This window comes from Phoca vitulina, unplaced genomic scaffold (genome assembly GCF_004348235.1).
Source record: "Phoca vitulina isolate PV1807 unplaced genomic scaffold, GSC_HSeal_1.0 scaffold72, whole genome shotgun sequence".
Lineage (NCBI taxonomy): Eukaryota > Metazoa > Chordata > Mammalia > Carnivora > Phocidae > Phoca > Phoca vitulina.
Window position 1 is genome coordinate 1,431,483 of NW_022589775.1, and position 25,814 is coordinate 1,457,296.

General features: G+C 39.3%; 1 protein-coding gene across 7 annotated transcripts in view; it reads left to right on the forward strand.

Annotated features, from left to right (window-relative positions):
• The window catches only part of JAM2 (junctional adhesion molecule 2), a 59,542-nt gene that overhangs the window by 23,352 nt on the left and 10,376 nt on the right, over positions 1–25,814 (forward strand). For all 7 annotated transcript variants that reach the window (XM_032393244.1, XM_032393239.1, XM_032393240.1 and 4 more), the window contains exons 2-6: positions 9,725–9,790; positions 16,283–16,390; positions 19,372–19,524; positions 21,521–21,723; positions 24,110–24,209. In XM_032393244.1, the coding sequence (XP_032249135.1) occupies positions 9,725–9,790; positions 16,283–16,390; positions 19,372–19,524; positions 21,521–21,723; positions 24,110–24,209 (630 nt within the window). The remainder of the gene's footprint in view (positions 1–9,724; positions 9,791–16,282; positions 16,391–19,371; positions 19,525–21,520; positions 21,724–24,109; positions 24,210–25,814) is intronic.

The following is a 25,814-nucleotide window of genomic DNA, read 5'->3' on the forward strand; positions in this document are numbered from 1 at the left end:
GTTGTGATAAAGTATTTTTGATTTCAAAATTAGCTGCTTCAGAATCTTTCATTGAGGGGCGCCTGGGTGGCTCAGATGGTTAAGCATCTGCCTTCGGCTCAGATCATGATCCCAGGGTCCTGGGATTGAGCCCCACATCAGGCTCCTGGCTCAGCGGGGAGCCTGCTTCTCCCTCTCCCTCTGCCTCTCTCCCTGCTCGTGCTCTCTCTCTCCTCTCTGTATCTCTGTGTCTCAAGTGAATAAATAAAATCTTTAAAAAAAAAAAAAAAGAATCTTTCATTGATTAATCTTGTGCAGCTCATCCCTTAATTCAAAAAATTGAGCATAGCACTTTATATTCCATTTCCATTTTCTCCATAATTAACTTTGTTTCCATTCATTTGGCAAATATTTATTTAGTATCTAGTACAAATCAAGCAATTCTTGGCTTGGAGTATCGATATAGGTAAGAAAATAAAGCTCCCTGCCTTCAGTGCATAAGTACATTATATAGTGTGTTAGAAGGTGGTGGGCACTATGGAAAAAAGAAAAACCAAATCAGAATTAAGGAAATCAGGGAGTTTGGAAGGAAAAAGGTCAGATGGAGGTGGGGTTGCAATATGGAAGATGGTGGCCAGAGTAGACTTCATTAAGGAGGTGTCCTCTGAACAAAAACTTGAAGAAGTAAGAGAGTTCATAGACATCTGAAGGAAGAGCCTTTCAGGCAGAGGGAACAGTCAAGCCTGGCCTGTTTTGAGAATGAGTACGGAGGCCAGTGTCCCTGGAGGAATTGAGGAAAGGGGGTTGAAAGGAAGCAAGGCCAGATTGCACAGGGCTTCCAGGCCAATGTAAGGGTGTCTGCCTTTACTCTGAGGAAAATGGAGAACTGGTCCAAGGTTTTGAGCAAGAGTGCCATGATCCGATTTAGCATTTTAATGGATCTCTCTAGTGGATGCATTGAAATTAGATTTTAGAGGGACAGGATAGAGTAGAAGGCCAGTCAGGAGTCTACTGCAGGGATCCAGGCAGAGATGATGGTACTCAGAGCGGGTGGCAATGGAAGTAGTAAGAGGTAGTTCTGGATGCATTTTGAAGGTAGAGCTAATAGGACTTGACTGATGAATTGGATATGAGCCATGGTAGCTGCAGTCATTAAGGATAAGTGCAAACTTTTTGGCCGGAACAACTGAACGAATAGACTTGCTATCATCTGAGTTGGGGTAAGTGGGGCAGATTTAGAAAGAAAGATGAGGTTTGGACATAGTGTTTGAAATGTCTGCTAAACCTTCAAGAGGCAGAGTTAAATAGGCATTTGAATCTGAGTCCGGAGTTCAGCAGAGACATCTGGACTGGAGATATATATTTGGGAATTGTTAGTATCTGGGGGTGTTCAATGCCGTGAGTCGGGATGACCCCATTAATGGAGGAAGCCTAGGTGGAGAAGAGGAGATGACCAAGGATAAGACCTGTGAGAAGGAAAGCTAGGGAAGTGTGCTGTCCTGGATGCTAAGTGTGGAAGGTGTTATCAAGGTGAAGGGTATGGTGAACTGTGTCAATGAAAGTAGTTAGGGAAGGCTTCACCATCGTAAGTCATGTTTTACAGATGATGAGGCACAGCCCAAAGAGGCTGTAGCTGACCCAAATATGTCACAGCGAAGATGAAGAGGAGGTCGAATTTAGACACAGGACAGCCACTGTAATGAAGACATCATGCTAATCATTCAAAGAAGGGAGACAAATACATAAGCCTGGCCATGCATTCTCTGTGTTTGCAATCCATCCGAATACACGATTACGGCGGAATCATTTGTAAAACCCTACACTTGCATCATCACATTGGATAAAAAGCACTGTCGAGCGAGAGGGGAGAGCTAAGAGGCAAGTATTTGTAGAGAATCTACTGTGTGCCAGGAAGTAGGCCAAGCAATTACATACTTTATTTAATCTTATAACCAATTAGGGAAGGCACTATTAGGTTCATTTTACTTCAATGGAAACTAAGGTTTAGAAGGTTAAGGCTGTCGCTTGCCCCAGGTGATGTGACCAGTAATTCAGGGCACTGGGTATTCAAAGCTAGCTGGGTCTCATTTCATCTCTATCAGCTGTGACTTCCTGAAGACGAGGAACGATTCTGTCCCCAGCTGTAATAAAGCCTTGGGCCACCTTTCTAACAGATGACCCTTTCTTCACCCATCTGGACTTTAATGTTGCTTTTTGTTTGATTTCAGATATTTAATCAAAAAGCCAAGCTGTTGAAAATAGTGCTGGTGGTGGTGGTGCAATGCTATTTAGCACTCTATCCCATTGGATGAGGAGCCGGGTCTGACACCACCTCATCAAAATATGAAGGGCTAAGGTTGCCTCTACAGCATTTCAGAAATATCCGGTGGATTCTGTCATAAATGCAGCCATCCTCATGCTACATGGGACATCCAACAACAATTTCACCTGAATTGTTTGATAACAATTACTATTAGACACCATATTTGGGCACAACTACCTTTGTCCATTTTTTAAATACTTCATCTGAAAAAGTTTCAAAAATTCGATCTCTAACGGCACATACTCCTTTCTTGACCTGCTCAGGATGCAGCTCTGATTGGAATGTATGCAGATTGTCTTACTTCAGGCTGCTATAGCGAAAATACCATAGGCCGGGTAGCTCAGAAACAAATACCTATTTCTCACAGCTCTGGAGGCTAGAAATACCAAGACCAAGGTGCTGGCAGATTCAGTATCTGGTGAGAGCCTGCTTCCTGCTTACGAGCTGTCACTTTCTTGTTGTGTCCTCACATGGCTGAGATGGAGGTCCCTTGAGTCTCTTTCATAAAGGCACTATTCCCATTCATGAAGGCTCCATCCTCATGACCTAATCATCTCCCAAAGGCCTCCACCTCCTAATCTCATCATACTGGCCATTAGGATTTCAACACGCAGATTTTGGCAGAGGGGACACAAACATTCAATCCATAACACAGATTTCATTAAACCATTTCTTTTACTGGTCTAGATGACTGACCCTAAAGAGTAGGTTTTGGTGTTAGCTCATTGTTGGATGTGTAGAACCAGTTTTGAAATAAAAAGTGTGAATCAGGGAATTGTCTTTATGGAAAGAGAAGGGAAATTATAGTACCTGGTTGTAAAGTGCCTGAGAAATCAGGGTAACTAATTCTGAGTAGTCTTACCTGACTGTTGTAAAATATGACAGCTAAGCAAAGCCAAACCATTGTTTCCGTGTTCAGCATTTCAAAATAAATCATTCTTGTTCCTTTGGCTTCCTGAAGACTAATCAAAGGAAGCATGAAGCAACAATAAGCTGGGAGGGTTTCCCTTAGGTTTCAAATCTCTTCTGGAAGCATTTATGGTAATAGAATTTAATTAGTAACCTACGTATGAACTGTAAGGGTGAAAGCTTTTATGAACCATCATCCAGCAGGAGAGTTGAAGAATAAAATTCATACAACCCCTGTATTTTCCAGAATTGAAATTTGAGAGGGAGAGAGAGGGCAGGGATGCGCTAAGTTGTTGATCATATAAAACCCATAGTATTTTAAAGGTTGAACTATCAGGCAGTGAACTCTGGAGATCACTTTCTTTATTATAAGTGGTCAAATCCAGAAAGCTAAATAAACTCATTAATAAGAAGAAGCCCATAATTGTGTGCAAAGATGATTATTAGAGCCCTCACTAAGAAAATTGTACCCCTAAGAATCTTATTCTTGCAAGTTTTTTTTTTTTTCCTAGACAGAGTGCATGTGCAGGTGCCCTGGGTGGGGGAGGGGCAGAGGGAGCGAGAGAATCTCAAGTATACTCTGTGCTGAACGCAGAGCCCAATGCAGAGCTTGATCTCACAACCCTGAGATCATGACCTGAGCCGAAATCAAGAGTCGGGTGCTTAACCGACTGAGCCACCCAGGTGCCCCTTATTCTTGCAACTTTTACAAAATGTGCACACATTGCTAGGCCCTCCCACCTCACCCTCAAAGCCTTAGGAGGTGCTCATGCAAGGGAGAGCCCCAAAGCTTTCCCCTTATTAAATTCATGGTCAGTCCTCCTTCCTTTATGTGTTTATTCATTATATTTTATAAATCTTCTAATTCAGGAAAAGATTTAAGACATTAGCAGTGCTCTATCTTCCTCTGAGAAATGCAAAGATAACTTCATTTGCAGATTATAAATTTGACAGATTAGGAATATTAGAGAATATTTTTGACATTCTGTGCTGATCCCTGTTAAACTCAATTTGTATTGATTACTGCCTGTTTGCACTTTCAAAAAATGAAAACATTGGATGCGTCAAGTGATTCCCCAAATTCATTCAGTGAAGCAGAGAAATAAGACTCTGGAGGTACAAAGATTGAAGATGGGTGTGAAGCCATCTTCAGAGAGTCTGACAGAGTCATATTTGGCATGACTTTCTCACAGTGCCTCATGCCAGTCTGAGAATGGGGGGAGGGAGAAAGGTCTGTGGAACCAAACTAACTCGGTGTAAATGCACATCTTTGCTTCTCTGCGTTTGAGCGTTGTGACCTTGAGCAAGGACCTCTCTCGATCGTCACATCTGTCCAATGAGGATTTTAACACAGTGGAGTCACATCTTACTTAGATGCTAGGTTCTTAAGGGGAAATTTTATTCATAGTCAAAATCACCCTTTAATTCTTTAGGTCATCATTAACTCACCAGAACACCAGCCACAGGTAGCTCTAAAGACAAGCACAGCTTTTATTTTTCCTTGCACTTTGGTGTATGGTTTCCCTTTCTCTCATTAAAAGGAAGGGCCAGAAGGGTTGCCTGGGTGGCTCAGTTGGTTGGGCATCTGACTTTTGGTTTTGACTCAGATCATGATCCCAGGTTTGTGGGATCTAGCCTGCTCCCCACTCAGCAGGGAGTCTGCTTCTCTCCCTCTCCCCCTGCTCATGTGCTCTCTTTCTCTCTCAAATAAAGAAATAAATCTTACAAAAAAAAAAAAAAGAAGGGCCAGAATATCCAGTTTGAAGACAGAAGGACAGGTCTATCTCTGTGTGTCTCTCTCTCTTCCTCTCCGTTCCTCTCCCCCTCCCTCTCCTTCCCCCCCATCCTCTCCCCCTCTCTCTACTCTCCAGACCTACTATGGTCGAATGATAGTGAGATAGATGAGTATATTAACCTAACTCCTGATTCCTACTTCATTGGGAGACTTTTTACCCTATAAATATTTATCCATAATAAATACTGGAAAGTACTCTACATCTGAAACTAATACTACATTAAATGTTAATTAATTGAATTTAAATTAAAAAATGCAAATATAAAATTAAAAAATAAATAAAAATTAAAAGTCTCCTTTAAAAAATACATACATACATACATACATCATACTGGATAGTGTTATTTTATCTGTTACTACTAGCCCTGTGCATCTTTTCTATATTTGTTAGTACAATAATTGTGTATTGGTGATTGTCAAAACCACATGGCTATTAATTTTCGTTTTTGAAAACTTATGAAATAACTCATATCCACAGTTTTTATAACTTGTTTTTATCATGGTACTCTCTGTAATGTACTCTTAGAACAAAAAAACTTCTGTAACACATCAGTTTTTCCTAATCATGTTTCCAAATAAAAGTTACTTTTTAAATAACACTTTTATAGTAAATTTAAAAATTGTGATATAAATATAAATATTTATTCTTAGTCATACTAGATTATCCTTAGTCACATAAGAATATTTTAGATGATTGATAGACAATGTAAGAAATTTTATTCTTAGAGTTGAGGGAAAAGAAACACAAAAGATTTCATTTGGTTAGGGATTACTTGACTTGGGGTTGTTAGCAGTTATGGAAATAATCATCTCTTAACATGATTTTATGAACTTCTGCCAGTGATTTTGGAACACATCCAAAACTATTAAAGATGTTTTGTAGCTAACTTTAAAACAATTGTTGACCTCAACCAGCAGACCTACATGACAATTTTTTGTTTGTTTTCTTTTTTAACTCACTCTGGAAAGGTGAAGAAAAAATAAAAATCAGTTCAAGAAAGCAGCCAACAGAGACTCTTCCTAACATCTGTTAGTGAAATGATGATAAAAAATCCAACATTTTGTTTTCATAAAGTTATTGGGTTCAAGTTAAAAAAAAAAAAAAAACATAACCGAATTCCGAGAGCAGAAAGGCTTAAAACAAGGTAGAAGTCTTATAATGTTTAATTGTTTTTTTAAGATTCAGAACTTTCTGTTTAAATAAGTTCATCATAGGTAACCACACATTTTAAGTATTTTTACTTAATTAAAAAGCAAACCTTGAAGTAAATAGAACCAGAGGAAGCAACATAGCTAGAAGACACTTAAAACCACAGAAATAAATATTCAGGTACCAAGAAATAATATCTATTTATTAATTTACTAAAACCAATCCCCTTTATAATTGTTTTACATTCATAGTTTTGCCAATTCAATCAATCCTCTCTTTTTTGGTGTTTGGGACATTTTTTTCTATTCAAACATATACATATAAAAGTAATGAAATTAATAAAACTCCTGAGTTAGCAGCCGTTATTTTCCATAGAACTTTTAAAGTGATTTTTGAAAATTTAAGAAATCTTTCTCAAAGGACGTTTTAGCAAGTAGGAAACTGGAATTGAGAAAAGGGGAAAATAATTGGATCCAGTTCTCAATCTTCCAGTCTCAGATTGGACTAACGTTCACCTCAAATGAAAGACAACCCAAGCCTGCTGAAGAAAATAAACATTCTCAGTAGGCAGTGCAGTGTTTGAAAAGTTCAAAGATATGATGATGTGGAGGGAACAAAGATTATCTTTTTCTATTTTGCCCAGATTTTCCCCTCAACTGGTTTCTAGGGAATATGAGTCTTCATTGTTTTGTCTAAAAAATCTACTAAAGTAGTTCAAAAATCACAAGAAACGCCTGTCACAATCAGAATTTCTCTGAGGGCACTAATTTACACATTGCTAAAGGAGAAAAGAGGCTTTTTCAAAGTGTGCTTTGAAAGTTTCACAGAATAATGATTTGGAATCAGAATTATTGGGAAAACGTTCAGTGATCATGTCATTTAAATGAAGGTGTAACACAGAATGAACGTATGAGGTCCTGGCTTTCCTGGCTTGGTCAGCTTAGTGTCTTCCCTCCCTCTGTTCTCTGAAGATCCAGACCCTCTTTGGGATCTACAAAATAAAATTGGGGAAGGAGAGTAGAAACTGGAAAAGAAAGGCATATAGGGGTGAGAGTAGGGTTTAGAGGACTATGGGACATTCTGGTATGTGGCAGAGTATGTGGAAAAGGGAAAAGGAGGACACTTAAAAAGTTTGCTTGGACCCCTTCATGATTTTTTTTTTTTTTAATACACAAGCAAAAGCGGTATTTTGAAATCACTCTTTGGTGACCTGACACCTCTCTAAGACTGGGCCACGTAGGTCACTGCTTTATACAAATATATTTACAGCTGTCAATGAAAGCAATCAGCTCAATTCTACATTCTTTGCAATAGACACCAGCTTTGCCGATTTGCCTAATGAAGATGTTTGCAATTTAGAGATAGAGAACCTGAATAGTTGAACAATGTTAGACAGGAGAACTAGACATTTGAGGCCTGTAGGTTTCTAAGAGTTTTCATTTCACAATTACATTCGCTGTCCAGGCTTCTCAGGGAGAGGAAAAAAAAAAGTTATCCCAAATAGCATGTATTCCTCAGGAGTGATGAAGTCTTAGGACAGTGTCATAATTTACATGTCAGTGTCCATATAGATGAATAAATCAAAGATGGCGTGTTCTATGAAACATTTTTCACTCCTTCCCAGAAATGTAATACATTATTTCATATTCAAGAAATTCTGATCTCTTAGGAACTTTTTTTGAAATCCTTGAACTCATGGTTTTTTGGTCCTCCTTTAGTCTATTTATTTCTATTCCTGGGTCTTCAATCAGCCTACCTGCTAAGTCTAAAGCAGTGGTTTTCCACCAAGTATGATCCCCCCCCCCCAGGGGCATTTGGCAATGTCTGGAAACATTTTTGGTTGTCATGACTTGGGTTTGCTACAGGGGAGATGGAGGTTCTACTGGCAGAAGCCAGGGATAGTGCAAAACATCCTGCAGTGCACAGGACAGCCCCCCACAACAAAGAATGAGCTGGTTCCAATGGTTAATAGTGCCAAGATGGAGAAACCCTCATCTAGAGCCTCCCCACTGAGATTGCGATGCCCTGCTACTTCTCCTACTTTTCCAGTTACCACTGCCCAGCTTCCATCTTCCTGTTGTGCCTTCATTATAACCACCAATTTCTCACCTTATCCCATCTTCGTTAGATTAATGGACCTTTACACCCGGCGTCCTTGCTAATCTGCAGTCCTTCCCCATAGTTCTGCTTGGGGGAAACACGATGTGGGGCCCAGTGTAGTAGTATAGTAATAAACTCCGTGGGCTTTGGGAATAGACTGGATGAGTTCAAATCCCAGCCCCACCACTTACTACTTGGATAATCTTGACCGAGGTTTCTTACCCTCTCTGGGTCTCAGTGTCCCCACCTGCAAAACAGGTGGATAAAAATGGTGGTACCCGACCACAGAGAATTGTTGTGAGAGTTAAATGAGTTAATACTTGCAAAGCACCAGGAATGTTGCCTAACACCTAAGTGCTTAATAAATGTTAACTACTGTTGGGGCACCTGGTTGGCTCAGTCAGTTAAGTGTCTGACTTTTGGTTTCGGCTTAGGTCATGATCTCAGGGTTGTTAGATCGGCCCCACGTCCATTGTGGAGCCTGCTTAAGACTCTCTCTCTCCTTTTGCTCCTCCCCCCACACACTCTCTCTCTCTCTCTCTAAAATAAATAAATCTTTAAAAAAAATGAAATTTTCTATATAAGTTTATGAAAGCGATGATGATCTCATCGTTGTCATTGTCGATTATTATCAGATCACACCAGCCACCGTAATTGGTCAGTCATTTCAATCCTATAGACCAATCCTGGAAAATCACTGAAATTTTTGGGAGAAAAATAAAGATGTTCTGCTTGCATTTTTCATCATGTTTGTAATACAAGGTTTATATACAGTATATATTATATATACATTTCCTAGTCAAAAATATGTTAAATGACCCATTTCTATACAATGTAGGTATAATCAGGGATAAGTTTGTAAAGCAACTTAAACCCTTAAATAATTAGCTTTTATCTTAAAGGGGCAATACCTTAGGCACTAGATTGCATATTAGGCTAAATTAAGGACAAAGACGCTTGTTTAACAATCAGGCTTGGGGCGCCTGGGTGGCTCAGTCCGTTGAGTGTTGTTAGACTCTTGGTTTGGGCTCAGGTCATGATCTTGGGGTCCTGGTATCTAGCCCAGAGTCAGGCTCTGCACTCAGTGGGCAGTCTGCTTCTCTGCCTCTCCCTCTGTCCCTCCCTCTGCTCCCACATTCTCTAAAATAAATAAATAAATCTTAAAATAAAACAAAAAAACCTTTCACAATCAAGCTTGTGAAATTGTGTTGTTTGTCATGGGGCCCTTACAGATCCATGGGTTTTGCTTTGTGAAGGGAGGGCAGAAAACCACAATACAGAAAATGGAAGAGACATAGAGGGTTTGGCTTGGTTTTTCTTATTTTGATACTTTAAAACCTATGGGTTATGAATGTGTGAAACTGTCACCAAACTTTAGGCCAGTTTTCCTTAATGTTGCATTCCATTCAAATATTTGCAAGTGGCCTTTGGTACTATTTTAATTATCCTATCTGTTTTAATCTTTCAGATCATAAGGCCTATGGATTCTCTGCCCCAAAAGACCATCAAGTGGTCACAGCAATAGAGTATCAAGGTAGAGTAACTTATGCTTTTCACAGACTGTGTTGTTCAAATGACTCACAAGTATGACGCGGGTGATGTTATCTATTTGTTGGGACCCTCTGCCTTACCTCACACCAATTCTTCCTTCCAAAATGTTGCTCTGTGCTATTTCCACTTGAGAACTCTTTCTCCACCTCCTCAGTGGAAATGAAAGACCTGATGTACAAAGAAGGCCTCTAATTGCATAAATTATCTGCAACAAAGCAGATCTAATTTGTGAAACTGGTAGACAGAGGTTTTGCAAAGTTTCCAGCCAGCTGGATATGGCAAATGGAAATTAACACCGCAAACCCCACTCTACTTAATGTTTTTAAGATGACATTAATATAGCCTATTTTGGGGTGCCATTTTGTTATGTATTTTAGCTTCTTAAATATATTTACAATAGGGAGTTGGTGTTTAAGTGAAAGTATAAACTTTCACTTTTGCAAGATGAAAAAGTTCTAGAGATTGGTTGCTTAACAATGTGAATATATGTAACACTACTGAATTATTAAAAATCATTAAGATGACAAAAAGTTAAAAAGTGTTAAGATGGTAAGTGTTAAGATCTATGTATTTAACCACAATTTAAAAAAAAATTTTAAAGACTCTAATACCCAAGGAAAACTTTATAAGGGCTTCTATAAGTTTACTTCAAATATTCACCACCTACTACTATTCTGAAGGCTCTTTTACCTAGAACACAATAATACTAGGCAACCAGAAGAATTACTATGTCCTAAGTATGATGCTAGTTTGGGCCAGAGATTGCAAACATTTAAGAAACAAGTTTCAAATGTGTCTGAACTCTCGTCTTCAGGCATGTCTTAGGTTCTTGGCGTTGGGAGAGACAGGTTTGAAGGAAAGAGACAAAGATTAAAGAAGAGAACTGGATGGGACGGAACTAAGTAGATTAGTATTTAGCTAGTGCTTATAATAGTGCCCAGCACACAGCGTTATATGTGCTTCTTCAGTAAAAATATGCTACAGTAAGAATCGGCATGCCATTCACAAGTACACATCACTTGATAACAAATCACTTAAATAACTATTTCAGTTAATGAAGTCCTAAAATATTACATGATTAAGCTAATAAAAGACTCACATTTTATCATGCATTAGTTTTAAGTGGAGAGACGTGGGAAGAGCAAATTTATGATTGGGAGTGATGTAGGGCTATGGAGCACTTGAAGTGGGAGATAAACAGGGCTGGACAGGTGTTGAAAAGGAGACTAGAAAGGCTAAAAGAGGGATTACACAGTGAGAGGAAAAGATGGGCCAGGACTCTGTAAGGACAAAAGAAGTGAATTGCCCTACTTTGTACTTTCCTGAAGGTTCTCACTGTTGGGCCCAGGGGGTACCATGAATATACATCCCTGCTCCCCCCCAATCCCCACCACGCAGGCCCTATGGCATGATACCTCAATTAGGATGCCAAAGTTAAATTCTACAGTCTTACATTACTTTAAAAAAAAAATGAATGGAGGTGAAATTCACATAACATTAAACCAGCACATTCAAGTGAACGGGTCAGTGGCATTTAGTACATTCACAATGCTGTGTAACTACCACCTCTGTTTAGTTCCAAAAATTTCCATCACTCCAAATTAAAATTGTGTACTATTTACATTACTTTTTAATGTGTATTTTATTTTTAATATAAAAAATCCTTCTATAATTTATTGCAGTCAAATATTAATCTTATTCCTGAATAAGTATTTTCTATTTTTATTCTTTTGTTTCCCCTCTCCTCTTTTAAAGTAAGAATTATAGGGGCACCTGGGTAGCTCAATCAAGTTGAGCATCCAACTCTTGGTTTCGGCTCAGGTCAGAATTTCAGGTTCCTGAGATAGAGCCCCACATGGGGGGGTGGGGGCTCTGCACTCAACAGGAGTCTGCTTCTCTCCCTCTGCCCCTCCCCCCACTCACGTGCACATGTGCTCTCTCTCTCTCTCACACACACACAAATAAAATAAATAAATCTTTAAAGACAAAGATTTATATTTTGATTCTATTTTATATGTGCCCCAGTCGTTCCAACTTGGCTCTCCTTAAAGCAAAAATAAATTTCTATCTTCTTCCACATTTTAGTTGTAGCATATTTCATGCAATGACTTGATTTTAGTTAAAGTGTAAAATATCTTGTGATTTGTATATATGTGTGGGTGTGTTCCACCTAATTCATTTCACTTTTTTGTCTCTTGTCTCTCGGATGTCAACAAATCATGAATTAATTCCTTCTTTGCAGTACTTCTGTTTTGTATCACTTCCCACAGTGGTGCCAAGAACAGAATGAGACTGAAGTGATAGCAGCTTTGCTAAGCTTATAAGTTATATGAGCAGCCTTTATGCAGAATGTCCAACCCTGTGAGCTATAAATCAGGTTAATAGCATGCTTTTCTTCACAGAAGTAATTTCTTGGTAATTCTTCAGAGCTGTGTTGGTCGTATCAATTCTATTTTTGCTTATATAAGATTTTGATGATTTTTAACTTGAGCACAGAGAATAACATCAAAAGATAATTAACAGTACAGAATCCTAGAAAAATTAAAATTCACAGTGATTTCTATTGATGTGATCCCTAAAAGTGACTATTTTGCTACATGAAAATAGTTATTGCTAATACGCTTTTTCTAAACAAAGGAATCATCTTTTCCTTGACCCAAAGGAAACATATTTTTGGGAATGAAATGATCATCTTAATGAAAAAAACTTGTTGCATTTTTATGCTTTTGTATGCCTTGTTTTGAGAAAATATGATTTATGTCTGTATCCTATCCTTTGCTGTCTCAAAGATAGCGGTTTTAGTTCAAATTTGAGTGATTCTTAGGTAAATTTGGGGTGTAGAAAGTGGGGATTTCTATCATGTCAAGGCATACTTACAACTACAAGTAAAAGAAGTTTCTCAGGGGTGAAAGCAGTAATAACCACTGATGGAGCACGCACCATGTACAAAGTACCACACACACCCAAGTGTACTGATATATCACCTCACTTAAACTTCACACTAGCTTCATGAGATGAGTACTGTTATATTGTTTCTTTTTACAAATGTGAGTATAGGGACACTTGGGTGACTCAGTTGGTTAAGCGTCTGCCCTCGGCTCAGGTCATGATCCCAGAGTCCTGGGATCGAGCCCCGCATCGGGCTCCTTGCTCAGTGGAGAGAGCCTGCTTCTCCCCCTACTCCTCACCCTGCTCGTGCTCTCTCTCTCTCTCTCAAAATAAATAAAATCTTAAAAAAAAAAATGTGAGTATAATGTTCAAAAACAGTTAAGTAATTTGCCCAACATCACACACATAGTGTATGGCGGAGGTCTAACTCCAAAAGGCCTTATGATATAATAACCTCCTATTACCTTATGGTATAATAACCCTAAGGGCTACATACAAGATTATACTGGTTGTGAGTGTTGCATTTTAACTGAAAAGAGAGAGGAGAGTCCATGGTAGTTAGCTTCTCAATTCATCTGGTTCTTTATCCTCAGATGTTGACCCCATGATTCCAACTGACTTACTGTTTCTCCCAGTTCCAGAGGTCATGGTGTTGGCACCTTCAGATCGAGGCTTGGAGTAGTCCCAAAGAAACACGTGGTGAATTCCAATTTCGAATTCTACGAAATTTGTACTTAAATTCTAAGGAATTCTAATTTCTTTTTTTCAGTCTTTGGTCAAATGTCACTCTCTAAATGAGTAGAACTCTGACTATTCAGATGTTTTGTAATTGCACACCAACACTCCTGATCTACTCTGCTTTATTTCCATAGCACTTATTACCTCCCAATGTAGCATTTAATTCACTTTATGATATTTCTTGTGTGCCTGACTCCCCCTGCAAATTGTGAGACCTGAAAGAACAGGGATCTTTGTTTTGCTCACTGATGTAGCTCAGGAACAATGCTAGACACACAGTAAGTGCTCAACAGTTGGATGAATTAGACCATCTCTACACATCCTCCACGGTCTGAGTGAGGCAAGAGAATGGTGTCACTGCATTTAGGAAAACCATTGGTTTCGTTTTTGGATATAATTTCTGCAGAGGTTTTCCATGGAGCAGTGAGGACAGAAGTCAAATCTTCTTGATGAAAAGGGCTCCGTGTGTGTGTGTGTGCGCCTGTGTATGTAGTTAAATATATGAAACAATGTGACCAAGTACAAATTTATTCCTAAGACCTGAGCGTGTGGGCTAAAAATGAGTGTGGGTGTGTGTTTAATTGTTGGAAACTCAACAAAATACGGGAAGGAAACCTATCTCAAACTCAAGACTCCGGAAAGTCACCACCCATTCTCCTTAATCAACAGAACAGAACCGTGTTTCCTCAGACAAGTCCCTCAGCACATATTTGTCTTTGTAGCATAATTGTAAACATGTCTGTAAAATGATGTCTCTTTGTCATGTAAAACCTGCTCTAAAAACTTTAGGCACCCTTGAAAACAATTTTGTGGGTTTTCTTCCCCCTTGCCTTTCTTTTCTCTGTCCTATTTTCTGTTTTCCATTACCTTGTATTCTATTTCTGTATTTCTAGCAATATGTGTGGAACTAAAAGGAAAATTAGAAACTACATATAACAAAAAGAAAAACCATAATTTTATCACACAGAAATCATCACTGGGTTAATATTTTCATACATATTTTTTGGCTTTTTGTCCATATCTATATGTATATTAATAAAACCTGGGATAATACAAGTATTGCTCTCTGATCTACCATATCATATATCCTGAATTTTTTTTATTAACATATAATGTATTATTTGTTTCAGGGGTACAGGTCTGTGATTCATCAGTCTTACACAATTCACAGTGCTCACCATAGCACATACCCTCCCCGATGTCCATCACCCAGCCACCCCTCCCTCCCACCTCCCTCCACTCCAGCAACCCTCAGTTTGTTTCCTGAGATTAAGAGTCTCTTATGGTTTGTCTCCCTCTCTGGTTTCGTCTTGTTTCATTTTTCCCTCCATTCCCCTATGATCCTCTGCCTTGTTTCTCAAATTCCACATATGAGTGAGATCATATGATAATTGTCTTTCTCTGATTGACTTATTTTGCTTAGCATAATACCCTCTAGTTCCATCCACGTCGTTGCAAATGGCAAGATTTCATTTTTTTTTTTGATGGCTGCATCTGAATTGTTTTTTAAAATGGCATTAAAGGGGCACCTGGGTGGCTCAGTCGTTAAGCGTCTGCCTTCGGCTCAGGTCATGATCCCAGGGGCCTGGGATCGAGCCCTGCATCGGGCTCCCTGCTCAGCGGGAAGCCTGCTTCTCCCTCTCCCACTCCCCCTGCTTGTGTTCCCTCTCTCGCTGTGTCTCTCTCTGTCAAATAAATAAATAAAATCTTTAAAATAAATAAATAAAATAAAATGGCATTAAATCCTTAAAAATAAAATCTTAAAAAAAATAAAATGGCATTTAATCTGCTACATCAAAATCAGAGGTATGGAAAGGATTTTGAACCTCCTCTAGTCAAAGATGTGTGCTTTTGGGATCAAACTGAATGCATTGTGGGATAAAATGTCTCAGAAACATGAAGATGACACTCTAGAGAGCGTGACTGAAACGTACTTTAAAAATATTTACAACCGGAGGTTTCCTTTTGGCAACTCAAAGCAGTTGGCAGATAGGTGCTGGACTTCCCCTCCTCCCCCCAGTCATCTTGTTTGGACAGTTAAAAGAGGGGGTTCCTTCGGAGGTTCCAGGAATTCTTTAATGATGTAACTACAGTAAATTTCCTGCAATAAAGTGACTTAAATGAGCTACAGTGAGGCAGTTAAACTTGATGCCAAGATTAAATCTTCTCATAATTTATCTGGATAGAGATAAGGATTAGGAACCCATGATTTAGTAGAAGATCATATCGGGTTTGTATCAATATACCCATAGAGAGGGTTATCAAAGAATGGGTCTGAGTGAGAACGTACATGTTGAAGGAATGTTTGTGGATCCCACAGGCTGCACTGAGTGCCTTTCTCTGTTTACCTCCATAGCGCTCATGGCACTATGAACAATGGAACAAAATTACATTATCTTATTTATCTCTTCTCCCAGGCTGTAAACTCCCTGATGACTGAGACTGGGAATAGTAAGATAAATGATAAATAATTGATCATAACTGCCATTTTTAAATTACTTACCATGTCCAGGCATGTGTGCTTTGCATGTATTACTGTATTTGAAGATTCACTACAACTCTATGACATACTATCTTATTTCACAGATGGTAACTGAGGCTCAAGAACTAGGGTCAGTAGCCTAGTGTCATGCAATTATTATGGAGAAGAGCTATAATGCTTTCGATTCATCTTTGGGTTAAGCCAACATGGTGCCCGTTAAAGTAATTTATGAATGAATGAATGAAAGAATGAGTGAATGAATGGAAGTATAAAGAAATAGCTTAAGGCTGTTTAAAAAATTTACTTAAGTAAAATATAAATTCATAAGGACAATTAGAAAACAAGCATTTTTGTTGTTGTTCCTAGAGGTTATTTTAGCCTGTAAATATCCAAAGAAGACCATTTCCTCCAGATTAGAGTGGAAGAAACTGGGCCGGAGTGTCTCCTTTGTCTACTACCAGCAGGCTCTTCAAGGTAAGAAGCTGTAGACTTGATGAGGTGAGAGCAAGAGAACACCAAGTACAGCCTGGGTTATTTAATTTACAAATGAGAACAGGACAGGACTAGTTACTGAGAATGTGGGTTTTTTAAATCATTTTATTTTGTTTTATTTTATTTTATGTTATTTTCATCATGATAAGTATACTCTTAATTCCCCTCCTCTATTTCCCCCATTCCCCTACCCACCTCCCTCTGGTAACCATCAGTTTGTTCTCTATAGTTAAGAGTCTGTTTCCTGGTTTGCCTCTCTCTCTCTCTCTCTCTCTCCCCCTCTCTCTCTCTTTTTTCCTTTGCTCACTTGTTTTGTTTCTTAAATTCCACATATGAGGGCGCCTGGGTGGCTCAGTTGGTTAAGCGACTGCCTTCGGCTCAGGTCATGATCCTGGAGTCCCGGGATCGAGTCCCACACAGGGCTCCCTGCTCGGCAGGGAGTCTGCTTCTCCCTCTGACCCTCCTCCCTCTCATGCTCTCTGTCTCTCATTCTCTCTCTCTCAAATAAATAAATAAAATCTTTAAAAAAAAAAAAATTCCACATATGAATGAGATCATATGGTATTTGTCTTTCTCTGACTAACTTATTTCCTTTAGCATAATACCCTCTAGCTCTATCCATGTTGTTGCAAATGGCAAGATTTCATTATTTTTATAGCTGAGTAACATTCCATTGTATATTTATATACTATATATATGGGCTGCTTCCATAATTTGGCTATTGTAAATAATGCTGCAATAAACATAGGGGTGCATGTATCTCTTTGAATTAGTGTTTTTGTATCTTTTGGGTGAAAACCCAGTAGTGCGGTTCCTGGATTATAGGGTAGTTCTGTTTTTAATTTTTGAAGGAACCTCCATATAGTTTTCCACAGTAGCTGTACCAGTTTGCATTCCCACAGGGCACAAGGGTTCTCCTTTTCTCTACATCCTCACCAACACCTGTTGCTTCTTGTGTTTTTGATGTTAGCCATTCTGACAGGTGCGAAGTGATACCTCATTGTAGTTTTGATTTGCATTTCCCTGATGATGAGTGACATTGAGCATCTTTTCATGTCTGTTGGCCATTTGTCTATCTTCTTTGGAAAAATGTCTGTTCATGTCTTCTGCCCATTTTTTAATTGGATTACTTGTTTTTTGGGTATTGAGTTGATTCGGTTCTTTATATATTTTGAATACTAACCCTTTATCAGAGATATCATTTGCAAATATCTTCTTCCATTCCATAGGTTGCCTTTTAGTTTTGATTGTTTCCTTCGCTGTGCAGAAACTTTTCATTCTGATGTGGTCCCAGTAGTTTATTTTTGCTTTTATTTCTCTTGCCTCAGGAGACCTATCTAGAAAACTTGCTACAGCCAATGTCAGAGAGAGCCTGTGTTCTCTTCAAAGATTTTTATGGTTTCAGGTCTCACATTTAAGTCTTTAATCCATTTTGAGTTTATTTTTGTGTATGGTGAAAGACAATGTGTTTTTTAAGTGTGAGATGAAACCAACAGTGACTGAGACCTAGAACGCAATCACCACAAAAATGGAACAGAGAACAGAAGAAAGTCAACTCCATGGAGACCCTGGACCCTTCATGTCTCAGCTCAGCCCTAAAGGATGTAAAATGGAATGGTTCTTGCTGGCCCAGTAGATTAGACTCTTGAGAGAAAGGAAAAAGAGATGATGTGGAAGTGAGATGAAGGGTCACTGCTCAGTGGTAATAATTTTACCCTATTTCCATGCTAGGCCATCACTAAGAAGCCTATGCAGTTAAGACTTAGACTTATGGCAGGGGAAGGTAAATACAACTACCTTTAACCAGTGCTTTATTTTAATTATTTGTTATACATTTCTTTCCACTTACTGTTTTTCCTGTTGAATATATAATGAGCTTTTAAAGTATTGATAATAATGGATAAAATGCTATGATGTTGGGATTTACCTCAAAAGAATTCAATGTTTAGATGTACAGATGGAATGGGATAGGTCATGCGTGGATTACTGTTATCGCTGGGTGATGAGATTTATTTTACAATACTCTGTAATTTTTTGTGTGCTTGAAATTTTCCATTATAGACATTTTAAAAGTTGCAAATATAATTTAACAAGTATAAGAAGCATGGTATTATTTTAGACTGCTATGCATTACTTTAATTTTAAAGAATTAAACACATGAACAAACGTTCAAAGTCCATAAAGAATTTAAAATACCCCTCTTGTTCTCATCTGTCAAGATAAGACTGCTGTGGGCCACAGGGCTGTCTTTGCATGTATTTTCTACTATTGCCAATCTAGCACCTGAATGTTCTATAAAACGCTATTTTCATTCTGTACATATTATTACCAAAAACTAATCAAAAGAGTATTTTTAAGACCCCTTCACCTTTTCTTTTGTGGCAGTATGATGTGGGCCACCACACATAAATTTAGTGTTCCAACTAATTGAACTAGATGCTGCAGTGTCTTCTGAAGGTGGGAATGTTTGTATAAGCATAGTAGAAAGGGGATGAGGCAGGAATGAGGGTTGAATCCTCTAACATATGAGACTATTGAACTGAATGTTCTTTTGTGAACTGTATGTCATTCTAAAAAACAAGAAGAAATTTGCAATAGCAGCATCTGCATACAATGTTTTGAGTTTTTATTTTTTTATTTAAATTCAATTAGCCAACATATAGTACATCATTAATTTCAGATGTAGAGTTCAATAATTCATTAGTTGCGTATAACACCCAGTGCTCATCACATCACGTGCTCTCCTTAATGCCCGTCACCCAGTTACCACATCCACCCACCAACCTCCCCTCCAGCAACCCTCGGTTTGTTTCCTATACTTAAGAGTCCTTTATTAGTTTTTAAATTGAGTTTATTAATAGGAAAATAAATGCCTTGGTCACTGAATGAAGTGACTTGAGGAAGGTAGTATATAGAAAGTTATTTGCACTGTTATTAACATCATTGTCTTCTTTTTCTAAAAGGTGATTTTAAAGATCGAGCTGAGATGATAGATTTCAGTATACGGATCAAAAATGTTACAAGAACTGATGCTGGGAAATATCGCTGTGAAGTTAGTGCCCCATCTGAGCAAGGCCAAAACCTGGAAGAAGATACGGTCACTCTAGAAGTCCTAGGTGTGATGTGCTTTTATCTGTGGGATTACTGTTCCTCACCCTCATCCCCATCCCCCAGGCAACCTGGCGCCCCAGTCAGGAAAGTTCTAGAAATCACCAACACCACTTTCCCTGTAAAATCTTGGCTATTGCCCCTTTTCACCTCATTTGCCGCTGAAATTTTACTCTTACAAATTTGTTCTGACAAAATCTCTTTTCATTTCAGATTAAAGTAAATCTTAATGGGCCTATCTTGTACATAGGAGCATTTCCCTAAGAGTTTATTTTTCAGTACCTTTCAGTATATGCGGTCTATCTCTTACCATATAAAATCCTAACACATGAGATGACAGAAAAGCAATAAAACAAAAAAGTAGGCCAGGGAAAGTATTAGAAGTTATTTGGTAGAAAAGAAAAGAAGAGAAAAGGAGAGGAGGGGAGGGAAGGGGAGAGGAGGGGAGGGGAGAGGAGGGGAGGGAAAAAAAGAGAAAAAAGAAAAGAAAAGAAAGAAGTTATTTGGTAAAGAAGGGAAATTAGTATTTATTGTGCAGCTAGTTTGTGTTAGGCTCTTTCACATACATAATTGTACTTAATTTTTCACTGACAACTTCATTTTTATAGATGAGAAAAGAGAAGCTAAATGATTTTCCCAAGTCTACACAGCTAATAAGTGTCTGGACCAGGATTTGGATCCTGGTGGGATTAACTCCAAAGCCAATATATTTAGCCACTATGAGAATCACTGATAGATATTAACAGCTCATGTTGACAACTGGTGGAGGAACATGATCTTTTCTTCTCCATCGATGTTAGTATAAACTGCTAATCATAGAGAGTAAAATAACTCCCCTTCCTTTTTCTATATAACCCAGGGTCTAAGATACTAGTGATGTACTAGTCTAGCAGAAATTCAACTCAGAAAACCTTGCAGGAGATTCCACTGGTGTATTAGTCTTCTATTGTCACATAACAGATGATCACAAACCTAGCAGCTTAAAATACCACCCATTTATTGGCTCACAGTTCTGTAGGTCAGTCCAGCTCGACAAGGTGGGGCTCGCTGCCCAGGGTATCATAAGGCTGAAATCAGGAGTCAGTGGGCTGAGTTCTTGTCTGGAGGTTCTGGGGAAAAGTCATTCTCCTTGTTGGCAGATTTCAGTTCCCATGGCTGTACAACGAAAGACTCCATTCCATGCTGGCTGTGAGCTGGGGGCCACACTCAGCTCCTGGAGGCACCACATTCCATACACGAGGGGAAACTTTCTGTCCCATCATGTTGAAGTATACAGAAAGAAGGGGGATGTAGATAGTGGGTAACGACAAGTGAGAAAGAAAAGGGAGTTAGTAGATAAAAACCTGGCTGCTTTTAGGAACATGAATTGCATGAGGATCCAAGACAGTGAGGAGGTGCTCCTTAGAGATTCATGGCTGTCATGGCTGCGGTCAATGGTGACCATGGCAGTATTGAGGGTGTGACAGGAGGGCACCGAAAGCATGATTCTGGGCACCCCTCTCTCCCTTGCAGCACCAGCAGGGCCACGTGGCCCTCTCCATCTAGAGTCCAACAGAAGCATGTTGAGACCTTCCTGTGCTCTGAATCTCTGACTTTCCCTTCTGTGACCACCCAGAGAAAACGACTTTTCAAGGGGTCATGGGATTAGGTCAGTCCCACCTGTGTAATCTCCCTATCTTAAAAGACAATAGATTTGGGACCTTAGTTACATCTCCAAAATCTCTTCAAAGTAGTACCTAGATCCGTGTTTATGGGTCAGGCCTGGAAACGGCATAGATGACTTTTCCCACATGCCATTGGCCAGAACTCATGCATATGACCCCATCTAGGTGCAAGGGGTTTGGCGAATGTGGTCTGGCTGTGTGCCCGTGAAGAAAGGAAGTGGATCTCTTGAGCAAGTAGCCAGTCTCTATCACAGGTGTCCAACAAGCCCATCTTAACATGGCTGTTAAAATCCTTGTTAAGCTTATAAATAACCAGTGCCATTTGACTTCCCTCCTTCAGTGGCCCCAGCAGTTCCAACCTGTGAAGTACCCAATTCTGCTCTGAGTGGAACTGTGGTAGAGCTGCGATGTCAAGACAAAGAAGGGAATCCCGCTCCTGAGTACACATGGTTTAAAGATGGCGTCCCTTTGTCAGAGAATCCAAAACTTGGCTCCCAAAGCACCAACAGCTCCTATACAATGAATACAAAATCTGGAACTCTGGTAAGGTCATTTCAAGTGTTGGTGTCATAGTTGTCTTATATTTGGAGAAGAAAAATTATTAGAACTAAAATGATGGAGAAAAGAGGGCTGATACCATTTCTTACGTGGAGAGAGGAAGGGGCAGTGGGAAAGATGGTGGTACCTGCCCAGGGAAGTGATGGAAAAGGTACTACCAGAGATGGGGAGACAATATAGAGAACTAATAATAATAATTTTAATAAATTTTTAAAAGATTCATTCTTTCACTCTACTAGTATACAGTAACATTTAAAAACTAGACCCTCTGGTTAATAATAAAGCATATTTGATGAAGTGGCTAAATCATAAAGCATATCGATGGATGTGGCTCCTTTTTAAAAATTTTTTTTTATTTTTTTAGAGATTTGTTTTTTTAAAGATTTTTTATTTATTTATTTGACAGAGACACAGTGAGAGAGGGAACACAAGCAGGGGGAGTGGGAGAGGGAGAAGCAGGCCTCCCGTGGAGCAGAGAGCCCGATGTGGGGCTCCATCCCAGGGCCCTGGGATCATGACCTGAGCCGAAGGCAGACGCTTAACCGACTGAGCCACCCAGGCGCCCCTGGATGTGGCTCCTTGAGGAGGACCACACTCCCGCCCTTGCAGCACCAGCAGGCTCAGTCAGCAGGTCCGATAGATTTTACACTGAGAACTTGGGCAGAAAAACTGCTGTCACACGTTGCTATATTTACTTTTCAAATTTATTTTTTCTCGGAGCAGGTGATAAAAGCCCCAAGGCAAGTTTGATATAGATTCACTTTCCCCACTTAGCCTCAACCCTTGAAATATCTTATGATGTCAAAGGGATGCACCAGGGCAGAACAAGGGTGGGTTCTTTCCTGAGAAATAGGCAACAAAGACTCCAGTGTATGGATGACAATGACTTCCTTTTAATTACCAGTTATGTCCTAGTAGATCCTTTATGGTTTTAGTCTAACTTATCATTAATACTTACCCTTGGCCTTGCATTCCTGGTGAATATTTTTATAGTCTGGCTTTTGGGACAGTGAGAGATGATTTCATAAGGTGAAATACACAAGGGGAAACTTTCTGTCCCATCATGTTGAAGTATACAGAAAGAAGGGGGATGTAGATAGTGGGTAATGACAAGTGAGAAAGAAAAGGGAGTTAGTAGATAAAAACCTGGCTGCTTTTAGGAACATGTATTGCATGAGGATCCAAGACAATGAGGAGGTGCTCCTTAGAGATTCATGGCTGTCATGGCTGCGGTCAATGGTGACCATGGCAGTATTGAGGGTGCGACAGGAGGGCACGAAAGCATGATTCTGTGCACCCCTCTCTCCCTCTGTGCTGGTCCTGGCAGGATCCTTTAAGGCATTCATGACCCACTGCATTCCCTCCCTCCCTGCCTCTCTCCTAACTAACTTCCTCCCTCCCTCCCTCCCCTTCCTTCCTGCCATCCACCCATCCATCCATCTTTGCTTCCTTCCTCTCTTCCTTCCTCCTTTTCTCCCTTCCATCTACCCTCCTTCCCTCCCTCCCTCCCTTCCCTTCCTTCCTTCCATCCAGCCATCCATTCATCCAGCCATCCATCCATCTTTGCTTCCTTCCTTCCTCTCTTCCTTCCTCCCTTTCTCCCTTCCTTTTTTCCTTTCATCTATCCTTCCTCCCTCCCTTCCTTCCTTCCTTCCTTCCCTCCTGCCTTCCTTCCTTCTTCCCTCCCTCCCTTCCTTCCAGAAATTCACCAAGGGGATAAATCCACTAATAACACTTATGAAGCCTGTTATACCAAAGTCTTACCTTTCAGTTGTTTTGTCAGAGAGTAGAAGGAGCCAAGGTTAGACCTTTATCCTTTCAGAATTTTCGAAAATTCCACAACTGATAGAATTTTTAATCCTATAAGCTAAGCTGATTAAGATTTTCCTCGACCCTCTGCTACTTCCTGGTAATAGCTCTGACCCTCTAAAGGAAGTCTTCATCATTTCCTGCTGTAGTGAACTCACTTGTGGCTGGGAAAACTGCATTAGCCCTTTCAGGCCAAGGAGGCCTTCCTTTACAAATGGTGTTTCCTGGGAATTAGAAATACTGACAAAACTTTAATACTACCTGTGCTGTAAACTTTAAAATGCCAATTGCCTTCCTAACCATACCACTTCCTCAGTATCACAGAACAAAGACACTTCCCCATATATATTTAAGTCTTTCTCTGTCAAAATAAACAGGAAGCCTAGCTACTTACCCCTTGAAGGCATGGCAAAGTTTTGAATTCACAGTAAAGACATCAAGTCCTAAGTCATGAAAAAGGAGAGACCAACTTAATACTGAAATTCAAGAGACACGGTTACTTCAGGAGTCTACTTACAGATTTATGGCTTAAAATATATATTTATTTTCCTTCCACAAATAGCAATTTAACACTGTTTCAAAACTAGACAGTGGAGAATATTCCTGTGAAGCCCGTAATTCTGTTGGACATCGCAGGTGTCCCGGGAAACGAATGCAAGTCGGTAAGCATGAAATATTGGGAGGAACAATGGTTTGCAGTCAGAGCGCGCATGTACTTGGGGATGGGAAGGAGCAAGGGGTAGGATTGTGCCTGAGTGATTGGAAGAATAAACCAGAGGGAATGTTTAAAATTAGTTTGACATAATGTGTTGCAAAAATCAAACATGCTGTTCTTAGTCCATGTCCCAAACAAGCCAAGAATATTTAGCACTCTACTTTTCAAGTTTTTGAATTTTTCAAATCATTGTTTTAAAAATATGCTTGTCTGGGCAATCTTCTTTCAAACAGAAACTAAGAGTCTTATAAATTGCTCAGGGTCAAGGATTTGGTATGGGGTTCAATTTCCAGCTCGGTCACTTACTAGCTACATATTCTTGGGCCAGTTATTTAACCTCAGTCTCCCCAAAATAGAAGTAGTAATATGCTATCTTCATTGGGTTATGGCTCAATCAGTAGAGCATGTGACTCAATCTCGGGAGTCGTGAGTTCAAGTCCCATGTTGGGAGTAGAGCTTACCTAACAAAAAGAAAAAATAATTTGAAAAAAAAAAGAAAGAAAGACAAAAGAAACAGACCCATCACTGGCCCGAAGGGATAAGGTTTCCAAAAAAAAAAAAAGAAAGAAAGAAAAAATTGATATTTGGAAGGGTTAGAATAGCACTGGCATATTGTGAGCACTCTCAAGAGTTGGCTATTTTAGTGTTTGATAATTTTTTCAATCCCCTAAAATACAGTGCTTTACTTATCCCAGAGTGGGCTCTCAAAAAAGACATGTCGAATGTAGTTATGAATCTCTATTTGCTATAAAACATAGCTGCCATATATTTCACAAAATAAGCTTCCTAGAAGTCAATAAAATCAGACTCAGGAATCTTTTCAGATTATATGAGTTTCAGAGCAAACATGTTTTTTTCATTTCATTTTTAATAATTTGGTTTAATTCTCCCTTTGTGAAAGTCCTGTGTTTTGAAAAAGGGTGTTTTGTAATAGGGCTAGCTGGAGATGGCACCTGCGGGGTTAAAGGTCACTCAGGAGGGCTGCACCCTGAAGTGGGACACCCATGGCCCCCCTTGGTTCAGGAGCTTGTCCTCATCTTTGTGAGGTCAGAAATGCATGTTTTCAGTGTGCTCAGAGATATGCAGATCTATGCATACTAATTTGTGTTGTTCATGTACAGTTAAACTCTTGGCATTATTTTTTAAGTAAAATATAATCTTATTAGACCTCAGAATGCTCTAAAGTGTAAGATATTCAGTAGTGTATTCTAATTTCCACAAGTGTCTTTTTAAAATTCAGGGATACATATTATCCACCGAATTCACTCAAGTGTTGATAGTTATAGTCAAACATAAGCGTTTGCTGAAAATATCAGAAGGTATCCCTCTTAGTGCTACTTTGGAGTTATCATTAGAAAAATTCATCAGAACATGTTTAAAATTAATGCACTGATACAGGGTTTTCCTAACTTCATTCATTCATTCACATACTACCCTCATGTTTTTTTACTGTAACCTTATACCACCTGCACTATTTATTCTTTCTTTAAATGGTCCTGTTTAATTTCAATGCCTAATTTAGCCTCATCTCAAGAAATAGTATCTGTGATGT